Source organism: Gymnoscopelus braueri (genome assembly GCF_963280865.1).
Source record: "Gymnoscopelus braueri genome assembly, chromosome: 18".
NCBI lineage: Eukaryota > Metazoa > Chordata > Actinopteri > Myctophiformes > Myctophidae > Gymnoscopelus > Gymnoscopelus braueri.
The window spans coordinates 35,078,815-35,090,332 of record NC_137618.1 but is presented as its reverse complement, the minus strand read 5'-3'; the positions used below and the strand labels follow the sequence as shown (position 1 = coordinate 35,090,332).

At 39.9% G+C, this 11,518-nt stretch overlaps 1 protein-coding gene across 2 annotated transcripts in view; it reads left to right on the top strand.

Moving 5' to 3' along the window:
• Positions 1-1,036: 1,036 nt before the first annotated feature.
• Positions 1,037-11,518, top strand: part of acvr1c (activin A receptor type 1C) — a 31,000-nt gene continuing 20,518 nt past the window's right edge. The window contains exons 1-2 of one of the 2 annotated variants that reach the window (XM_080413042.1): positions 1,037-1,143; positions 7,144-7,389. In XM_080413042.1, coding sequence (XP_080269168.1) covers positions 1,077-1,143; positions 7,144-7,389 — 313 coding nt within the window. In that variant the 5' untranslated portion in view covers positions 1,037-1,076. Of the gene's footprint in view, positions 1,144-7,143; positions 7,417-11,518 lie in introns of both variants that reach the window. The other variant, XM_080413041.1, reaches the window with a different exon arrangement.

Genomic DNA, 11,518 nt, shown 5'->3' with positions numbered 1-11,518 from the left:
CTATAGAGGCTGAGCCTTTGCTATGCATACAGTGCTCTGGATCAGGGGTCTTCAACGTTTTTCAGCCCATAGACCCCTTAAGATGAGAGAGAGATGAAGCAGGGACCCCCCCCCCCCCCTATATATTGTATACAATTGTTTTGCAGATGCATAAGGAGAATCATTTCTTTGGTGTAATTAACAGCATCCACTCAAAACTCAAATGGATGGTCTGTGATGATGGATGAACTGCACTCAAAACTCCTGTTGTGCTCTTTATTGATGTGCCTCTGATTGGGCTTTTGTCAAGCTACATGGTGAAAATGTATAATTGCTGAACAGCACTGCTCTAGACTGTCACACTTTCTTCAGCCCTCATTCACATGTCTTTATCAGTGGTAGTGGTGTAAAGTTAATTTACTCAACTTAACTCAAGTAGCCTACTGTACTTAGGTAGATTTTTGCGGTATTTTTTCCTTTATCGGAGTATTTCCAATTTTCAGTATTTACTTCTACTCCACTACATCTCAGAGGCAAATATTGTCCTACTTTGAGGCTACTCCACTACAATTATTTGAAAACTTTAGCTCCCAGTTACTCTGTAGATTGTAGATGTGATTATTATTACAAAATATTTCTATGCTATTTGCAAAATACTTTTTACACATTTTATACAGTTGAAAACTTGTGAAATGGGACATTTTGCTTAATGAGAACTTTCTACTTTTGGTACTATAAGTAAACATTTACTCAAGTACATTTTGAATACAAGACTTTTTTTGTATCGATACTTTTTTACTCAAGTAAAAAATGTGAGTACTTCCTCCACCACTGACTGTGGTCTGAGCGTTAATCCTCTTAAACTCCAGTAGTCTCGACAGAGGCACGAGCAGAGGCGGAGCGAATCCCATTGCGTATTCACTTTTCTCAGAAGAAATCGAAGCAATGTGGACGGTCCATGTCCATCGTCCATGCATCATGGTTGACGGACGTGCCTCCAAAAGTATGTTTCTCGCTAGAACAGCAGCGTAGAGACACACACAGTGCGTCCGGAGGAAGCGACCAGATGCGTCTCCCTCTCTCCGGCTCCTCCAGCCATGACTCGTAGCACCAGGACCATGGAGGCGGCGCTGATCTTCCTGTCCATCGCACATCTGACAGCAGGTACTGTATACTTCTGGACTCTAGATCGTCTCTAGACCAGCGGTTCCCAAACCTTTTTAATCAGATGTTTGCCCCGGGACCCAAGCTTGTGGAAATAGCAGATGTAGATCTGCTATTTTCACTACTTCTTTGTTTTCAAATTTATGGGATTTATTAGATTTTTTTAATTATTCATGAAATTCTAGAAAAATCTTTGAATTTTTTTCTTCATTCATGAATATATATATATATATATTATTATTTTTTTAAATAAAGGGATATTTACTACTTTTTAGACATTAAGTTTTCTAATTTATGGGATTTATTTGATTTTTATTATTTTTGAATTTTATTATTCATGAAATTCTTTAAAAAAAAATCAATGTATTTTGGTTTTCATTCATGAAAAAAATATATCTATTAATATAATTTTTGGGGAAAAATAAAGGGATATTTACCCACGAAAATGGATCCGCGACCCACAAATGGGTCCCGACCCACTGTTTGGGACCCACTCTCGACGATTGAACTTATAGTTCTCGTTTAAATTAGGAGCAGGCTTTCATTTATATGAAATGTAGCCCATATCTCATTATGTGTGGAGTCTGGTCAACTTTATCACTACTGTGTTGATTTGTAAATGTCCCTTTACTTCAGCTTGTTTATTGCTTCCACTTAATGTCGCTATAGTGCAGCCTGTTGGCTGTTCCTCTGATACTGTAATACGTTTTCGTAAATTGTAATTTTATAGAATGATATACTACATAGACATTTTTTTTCCTTAACTGCTTTGATTTCTCCTGAAAAAGTTCATGAGTGAAAGACTTGGTCGCTATTACCGTTATATGTAAATTAGGCTATCTATAATTATCCTATCTCCTTGTCCTATATAATCTATAATCTCCCCAAATAGTTATAGTAGCCTATATATATTAGTATATAGTTTTTGTAATGATTGTAGGACTACTTGTTTGACATATCCTACTGTATTTTAGGCTACTTAGAATGTATCTAATTAAAATGTCCTAATTAATATACCTTTTAACTAATAGCCTAATAGCATTCTGAGATTCCCTGCGAATGAAAAGTGCAATACAAATATACATGGTTATGATTATTATTTCTTGCCGAAGCACCAAGCTGATACAGCTCACACACTACTGTATGTCATTCGTGGTCACTGACTGACAGTACAGCAAACTTCTATAGAAGTGAGACCTTGACGAAAGATCTGTGTTAATTGAGTGAGAAAAATCACTATGTTATTCAGTGTTCGAAAATGATTTATCTTTTTTTATAGCGGAGTGCCAGTGAACCACTGAACCATATATCAGTGGTTTTCGACCCTTTTCCTTATTATTTCTTGGTGAAGAACCAAGATGATACAGCTCACACACTACTGTATGTCATGGTGACTGACTGACAGTACAGCAAACTTCAATAGAAGTGAGACCTTGATGAAAGATAATAATAGAGTGAGAAAAATCACTATGCTATTCAATGCTCGAAAATGATTTTTTTTGTATTATAGCTGAGCACCAGTCTTAAAAGTTTTTTCAACCCTTTTCATATCAAGGTCCATTATTTACGGTAATAATGGACCTTTTGTCACCATTTGATGAGATTTAGACTCTCAGACCCAAGTCTTAGAATATTTTGTTATCGTTGGATAAGATTTTGTCCGCCATTCCATGCCGTATTGATGTGGTACCACTACCATAGGAGAGATAACAGGCAAACGTTGATCAAAAGAACAATTCTTTAATTAATTAATGCAGATGTTTAACAATAATTTTACTCTTGAGAGTAAAGGGTCGGTTTGGTTTCATTTTACACTCAAGAGTTAAAGATCTATAAGGGTCCATTTCGTTACCAACTCTCTCCATCATTTAGGTGGGGACCAGCTGGAACCCCCTCAAGGTCCACTGGTGGTCCCCGGACCACTGGTTGAGAACCACTGGTGTAGCCAATTCAATTCAATTCAATACAAAGGAGCTTTATTGGCATGAGAAAACATATGTTTACATTGGCAAAGCAAAGAAGAAAAAAAAACGGGAAAGTATATAGGGCAGGCTACAATACATGCCAATGAAAACTGATCCAATGTTTAGAATATTGCACGTGACATGGATAATTATGCCACTGAATGACTTAGGCCATCAAGGGCACCTTTTAAACGCTTCAGGTTCAGTTTTAATGTTTTATGCCAGTCCTGAACCCATGAGTTGCCAATTTGTGCCTGCACAGTAAAATCCTCAGTGTTAATGTATCAATTTGTAACTCAGAGATTGTACAAAGGCGTTGTCAGTGGTGTAAAGTAACCGAGTACATTTACTCAAGTGCTGTACAATTTTGAGGTATTTTTTACTTTACTGGAGTATCTCAAATCTTCGGTACTTTTACTTCTACTCCACTACATCTCAGAGGCAAATATTACTTTGTCGATTTTGATTATTATTACAAAACATACTAACCACTTCAGCCCTATATATATTTCGGCCATTTGAAGATAGAAGATCTACAAGCTCACAATGCGTTGCGATGTGGATCATGCGACACATTGTGAGCTTGTATATCTGCTATTTTCAAAAGATTTTGATACATTTTATACATTTGAAAACTGAGACAGGACATTCTGCATAATTAGTTATTTTACTTTTGTACTTTTACTCAAGTAAATTTAGATTACCAGACTTTAACAGAGTATTTCTACATTGCAGTAATGGTACTATTACTTAAGAAAATAAATGTGAGTGCTTTTTCCACCACTGGGCGTTGTCAGAGCCACATGATTCCTGTTGTTGTTTTGCTCCTCTGATGACGTCACTGCTGGGCATGGTCAAGGCCAAGGTTGGCCAGGTTATTTAAGGTCTCTAATCAGGCGCAGGTGTTGCTGATTGGCAGCCAGAGGAGGCAAACCGTGTTCATTAGAGCTGGTGGTCTCTCTGTTTGCAGGGGTCTAATATGTCCGTACACAGACAAATGTGTCCGTGGCAAGACTTGGCCTGGTCCGTGGGCGTGGCATATTTTAGATTTTATTTTTGATAATAAGACCCAGTTACTGAATGTCAGTCTCCAGGTTTTCTTCAGAATATGTATGACACTGGGGCGCCTGCTGGCCTAGCGGTCCAGGCGCATACCACATAGGCTGGTAATCCAGTCTGACAGCGTGTCGCGGGTTTGACTCCCGATCCCGTCGGCCTTTGCTGTGTGTCACAGTGTCACCCCCCCATCTTTCTCCCCACTTCCTGTCAGCCTACTTTCCTCTCAAATAAAGGCAGAAAAAGACCCAAAAATAAAGACACTGATTTACTATGACTATGATACTATGACATTAGTAGTCCACTGGTACAGTGGTTCTCAAACGTTTTATTTTCAAGGATCCTTGTACTCTCTCAGAGTTACAGACCTGTAATGGTCATTTAGGGCTAGCTCTCTATACTGTATGTGTTTGTCTACTCATTTTGTATGTCCATGGCAAAAATAGAATTTTGTCAAAAATGTCCATCACAAGCTAGCATGGCGATGACCCGAATTTTTAATACAATACTTTTACTTGTAACAGAGTATTTCTATATTGCGGTATTGATACTTTTACTTAAGTAAAACATTTGAGTACTTCTTCCACCACTGACTACAGGCGTTGTTACTTGTTACAATAATATTGTACATATTATGTTTCCTTTGGGACAAGGAGATAGGTGTGATCATTGTCATAGATGGTCAGAAGGTCTACATAGAACAAAGTTGTAGATTCATCTGTAACTGCATTGCACAGTGGTAGCACAGGTGTTATAGACCTACATACAGTATGAGAGGCAGGTGGCATTTTTGAAATTATTATATTCATTAGTAGATCTAAGTTCCTTATTAGAAATTGATTTCCCTTCACTGGTAGGCTACGCCTCTTCTACTTTACATTGAATCAGTGGCACTTATTATCTTTACTAATGCGTTTTTGTGCTTAGATGTGATGGTAAACACCCAGTCAGTCAGACAGACAGACAGACAGACAGACAGACAACACTTCATTATGAGTCAGTGGTTACATATGAAGTGAGTAATATAATAGTGTCTCTTTGCACATTCAGGTGTATTGTGGCTTTTCAAAGAGCTCTTATGTAGGCTACTTTGTTTAGAGAACACAATCACATTGGCAGTTGTAAACAACACACAGTAGCTTCAAATTGGTGGTGATAAAGTAATTGAAGTAAGCTTAGCAGCCACAACTCCCAATGGCATGTAGAAAATTGGTAAACTTTTTGTTACCACCGCGCTCTGACTCCTCTGGTGTGCTATCCTCTTAGAACAATGACATTTAAACAAGTGATGAGTTGCACTCAGAGTGACAAGAGTGTCTTCACAAGACAGTCTCTGGATCTTGTAAAGACATGGAGAAATAAAATAAACTAACTCACTCTTGTCACTCTGTGTGAGACCCATCACTTGTTTAAATGTAGAAAATTGGGCAATATATCCTTTTCCCTTGAGGGCTCTATATTATGTTATATACTGTAGTACACAACATCAATTGGGAGTGGATGAGCCCTATTCATCCTCCTATCACAGACATCAAGGAGAAGCTGAGAGGTTTGTGTAAGACCCAAAACTTAAGTGTCTCTCAGGCATGAACAAGGACAAGTGAAGTTTCAAATCAACAGAGATTAAACAAGTGATTTTACTTGGACAGCCATTTCTTTGCCTAGAAGATGTATTGTCTCTAGAAAGTGTAATTGGAATGGATGCAAAAGTTTTAACTAGCCTACTAATTAGCATGTACAGTATAGGACAGTATCACTCTTTGTATCACTCTTGTTCATTGGAACATACTGACACAAGCAGTGACTTTTTTCAGTTGAGAATATGTACTAATAAGTTCTGAAGTGCTGCCCATGTTGGCATGTTATATGGTCAAAGAACCAAGACGCAAATAAAACCCAGGTGATTTTCAGGTCCTGTCTGTGAGGGCCAAATGCATTCCTATTGCTCATGGCCTTATCAAATAAAGAAGGACAGTGGCTCCAAGAAGAATACAAGATTATCTGGGTGCTAAACTAAGAGGCATTACTCTGGTTCCTACCATTCCAGGCATTCCCTTTAGAGAAAGACCATAGAAACCACATTGACACTTTGCTATTAATGTCCTTCAGTCAAATACTTAATTCAATTAGTTCGAAAGCTACCTGACATACTGGAAAGAGACAACCCAAGAGACAACCCAAAACCAAAGCAAAATGGAATAATATCTAGCACTAAAAAGAGAATATGCATTGTCAGAATACCTGAGCAGGGTGAACGACCCAAAATTTAGGAAAGCCTTGACTAGGTACAGACTCAGTGAACACAGCCTTGCAATAGAGAAAAGTTCTCTCAGACAGACCCCACTCCCAAGGGAAGACAGACTATACCAAGACATCAGAGATACATACTTCCCACAGATTACATACACCCAAAGTGAGTTTGAAAACATGACCAACGACAAAAAACTCCCATACCTACTGGGAGAAATACAACAATGTGCGAACACAGCAGCAAGATTTGTGAAGTGTTAAATAAAAGAAGGTTAGCCAATGGAATACAACCACCCTAAGGACTACTAACCATTGAGTGTCCCGAGTAGACCTCTAGACCTACTGCACATATAAACAGAGGTGCTATCTTTAAATGCATTTCAAATCTGAGGCTTTTTTTGTATACTATTTAAATCGTTTTGAAAATTATTTTCATCATTAAAAATGCTGCTATTTGTCTCCAAAAGCTAATACGTAATGTTTTCAACTGTTTTTATAATATTTTGACACTTGCTTTGGCAATGTAAACGTATGTTTTCTCATGCCCATAAAGCTTTGAATTGAAATTGCTTAATACTTTGCGTGTCAAAGGAAGTTTCAATGATGCATACAGAATAGAAAATGTTGAAGCTGCAGTGTGGATCTCAGAGAGGGAGAAACCTTCCCACGGGGAATGCTGTATGTGTAAACTTGTGTAATAACTTTGGTAATATTGTGTGGTGTGTTTCAGCACTGCGGTGTGTTTGCCAGCTGTGTACCACTACCAACCACACATGTGAGACAGAGGCCGACGGGGCATGCTGGAGCTCGGTGATGCTGGTTGATGGGATGGAAAAGACGGACAGGTCCTGCATGTCACCTGCAGAAATGAAGGCTGAAAATGTCTATTGTTTCAGCTCCCGTATGCCTAACGTTGTTAAAAGGAACTGCTGCAAAACAGACTTCTGCAACAACAAGACTCTGCACATTCACCCAGGTAGCTTTGACAACAACGACAACAAAAGTAAGAAAGCCATCAGTTGCTATGTTTGAATTTCCTTGTAGTCTAGTCAATTCTAATTACTAGAACTTCGGCCGCGCTGCGCGCGGCCTCAGCTCTAGCGCCCACTTGGCAGCGCCGATCACTGGCGTAGCGTCATGAGGGCCAGTGGGGCCATGGCCCGGTCAGTGAAGATTTGCCAGAAAAATGAATTCTGCTCCGACAACAATAGACACAGCCGCCGGCCGCCAGTCACATTACTGCAGTGATACATTGGCTGGCCCATTCGCACCTTTTACAAAGCTAAAGCTGCCTACTCCTGCCTATCAATGGTCCAAGTGTGACCTGTAAAGTAGTCTGTAGGAGACATAATCATGTCCTAAGAGGAGTCCAAAAGAGATGGATCCTGAATGGAATGGAATTAAATTACAGAGGTGAGTAAATAAGTACATGTACTCAAGTACCGCACTTTTTGAGGCATTTGTACTTTACTGGATATCTCTCTCTCTCTCTCTCTCTCTCTCTCTCTCTCTCTCTCTCTCTCTCTCTCTCTCTCTATATATATATATATATATATACACATATATAAATGGCGAAACGGCTGGGTGAAAATGGGCAATATATTGTTATTTTATTATAATTATTAATAACTTATATGATGATTAATTATATCATATGATTATTATATTTGATTAAGATATATGATCTTATAATAATCATGTGGCACGTATAATCATTATCTAATAATCATATAATAATATAATGAATCATCATACATCTTATTAAGTAATGTGTTCACAGAGAGAAAGACAGGCTAGATATAGATATATAGTTAGATAGATAGATAGATAGATAGAATATTCGTTTTATGCTGATGGATAGATAGATAGATAATGTACATTTGTTTAATGGATTATCTTCAATTTTCAGTACTTGTACTTCTACTCGACTACATCTCAGAGGCAAATATTGTCCTTTTGTAAACTGTAGATGTATATAATTATTACAAAACCTGCATTAACCACTGTCTGTATCCCTATATACTTTGGCTATTTTAAAATAGCCGGTGTACACGCTCACAACGTGTGGCTTTGCGAGTTGTTGTGAGCTTGTAGATCAGCTGTTTTCTAAAGATTTTTCAACATGTTGACTTAGAGGTTGCACATGAACTCTGCAGCCGCACTGTGTCTCTCCAAGGCTGGTGATCATTTGGACGTGACATTGTGTCACAAAAACCCACAAAATACACAAAAATAACACTGTTCAACGGGCCAATTAGTTAGCATTGATGACATTGACCACACTAACGTTCATACAGGTTGTTGATAAGATGTTTAACATAGCCGTTTGAGTCACGACATCAGCGTTAGCATTAGCCACGTTAGCGTTAGCTACATGCTACGGTAAAAGTGCGTTAGCCACTAATCACATAAACATTGGTTACATTAGTAGCAGGCTGCAGTGACCTAAAAGCCTTGTGCTGTCCAGGGGTGAGGGTGATTGAGCTCGACGGCAAGCTCTCTGCGAAGACTGCAATGACATTGTCTGGAAACTGGCCTCAGGATGACACGACCAATGAGAGTGAGCGCTTTCGTTGATGCTAAGATACGGTGTATGGCACATGGCGTCTCTACCCCATAGCTTGTGGATCTCTGTCACATGATTGGCGTAGCCTGCATTGCCAGGTCTGCCTTTTGTATAATCGATTTTGGTCTTATTTGGGCGCGCATTTGGGCTCGTCTGCATAGACCACGGCAGCGCTTGTTTCTTTCCCGTTTGACTGATGTGGCAAAGGTGCTCAGTTTGGTGAAACGAACCATCCGGAAGTAAATTGCGAGCTGGCGAAGTGATTTGCATAAGTATTGGGGCATAATGCGTTTCATATTAATTGTACATCGTGCAAGTAGAGTAACGGTATGGGAAGCATCTGGTGTTACAGGCAGAATATTGAGGAATTTGGGGGGGAAATGTGGAGTTAGTTGGGCCATGTGTGTGCTTGGAACCGGCCTCCATAGACTTGTTTAGCCTCCATGAGTTTGGCCGTCAATTAGAGTAGGAGGATTTGCCTTGTTCTTTTGGCTTTTAAACACAAGTTAGGTGTGAGTTTGGTTCAGGATTTCAGTGGGTCTTACTGATCTGTGGTTGTTTGAAAGGGACTGAGTGAGAAAGTAAAAAGGGAAGTACTGGGTGAAGGAAAGACAGCATTGCTTATTGTCTCCGCCAGGCCGAAAGGCATGGCGAGAGAGTATGTTTTACCCCCTGTCCGTCCGTCCGTGTGTCCGTGTGTCCGTGTGTCCTGTCCATGTGTTAGCAGCTAATCTCCGGCAAGATTGGCCCTGTCCACTACCAACCACACATGTGAGACAGAGGCCGACGGGGCATGCTGGAGCTCGGTGATGCTGGTTGATGGGATGGAAAAGACGGACAGGTCCTGCATGTCACCTGCAGAAATGAAGGCTGAAAATGTCTATTGTTTCAGCTCCCGTATGCCTAACGTTGTTAAAAGGAACTGCTGCAAAACAGACTTCTGCAACAACAAGACTCTGCACATTCACCCAGGTAGCTTTGACAACAACGACAACAAAAGTAAGAAAGCCATCAGTTGCTATGTTTGAATTTCCTTGTAGTCTAGTCAATTCTAATTACTAGAACTTCGGCCGCGCTGCGCGCGGCCTCAGCTCTAGCGCCCACTTGGCAGCGCCGATCACTGGCGTAGCGTCATGAGGGCCAGTGGGGCCATGGCCCGGTCAGTGAAGATTTGCCAGAAAAATGAATTCTGCTCCGACAACAATAGACACAGCCGCCGGCCGCCAGTCACATTACTGCAGTGATACATTGGCTGGCCCATTCGCACCTTTTACAAAGCTAAAGCTGCCTACTCCTGCCTATCAATGGTCCAAGTGTGACCTGTAAAGTAGTCTGTAGGAGACATAATCATGTCCTAAGAGGAGTCCAAAAGAGAATGGATCCTGAATGGAATGGAATTAAATTACAGAGGTGAGTAAATAAGTACATGTACTCAAGTACCGCACTTTTTGAGGCATTTGTACTTTACTGGATATCTCTCTCTCTCTCTCTCTCTCTCTCTCTCTCTCTCTCTCTCTCTCTCTCTCTCTCTCTCTCTCTCTCTCTCTCTCTCTCTCTCTCTCTCTATATATATATATATATATATATATATATATATATATATATATATATATATATATACACATATATAAATGGCGAAACGGCTGGGTGAAAATGGGCAATATATTGTTATTTTATAACGCTGCGAAACTGTGCACACACACTCCCTGGATGCCAATTCAGAACCTCTGCCTAAAATTTTTCACATGGGCCTGTTATAGCGCCACCTGGAGGCAGATTTGTGCAAAAACTACTCCTACAGATTTGATCCAAACGTCATGCAAATTGGTACACAGTATCTCTATAGTCATCTGATCAACACAGATCTGTCCGATTTCCCATATTCCATCCTCATTGGCTAAGGTTGGCTTCCAAAATTTGCAGGATTGGTCCGTTTTGAACAAAATGCCTCAAATCATGAACACAGCTTGCGATTTCCGTGAAATTTCACAAACACATTCCCACTAGGCCGAGGAAGAAATGCCACTTGACATTTTTCAAATCAGCCTCATGGTGGCGCTATAAAAGGCTGATTTGTGTTTTTAACTATAACTGCACCGATCTGCGTGAAACTTTGCACGCACACTCCCTAGAGGCCAAGGAAAAACATCTGCCCTGCATTTTCCACATTAGCCTTTTATAGCGCCACCAGGAGGCTGACTTATGTAAAACACATTTTTGGATATTAAGCCTTCAGATTTTATCCAAATTTCACACAAATCACACATGATCTCTATAGTCATGTGATCAAGATGGAACTGTTTGATTTTTCATATTTCCTACTGATTGGCTAACATTGACATCTAAAGTTTGCAGAAGTGGCCCGTTTTGAACAAAATGCCACAAATCATGAACGCAGTGTCCGATTGAGGTGACACTTTGCACGCACATTCGCACTATGTTGAAGAACAAATGCCACCCTTTAACATTGCCCTATTATAGCGCCACCAGGAGGCCGATTTTTTCAACACTTTTCTTTTTTGTATTACTCCTACAAATG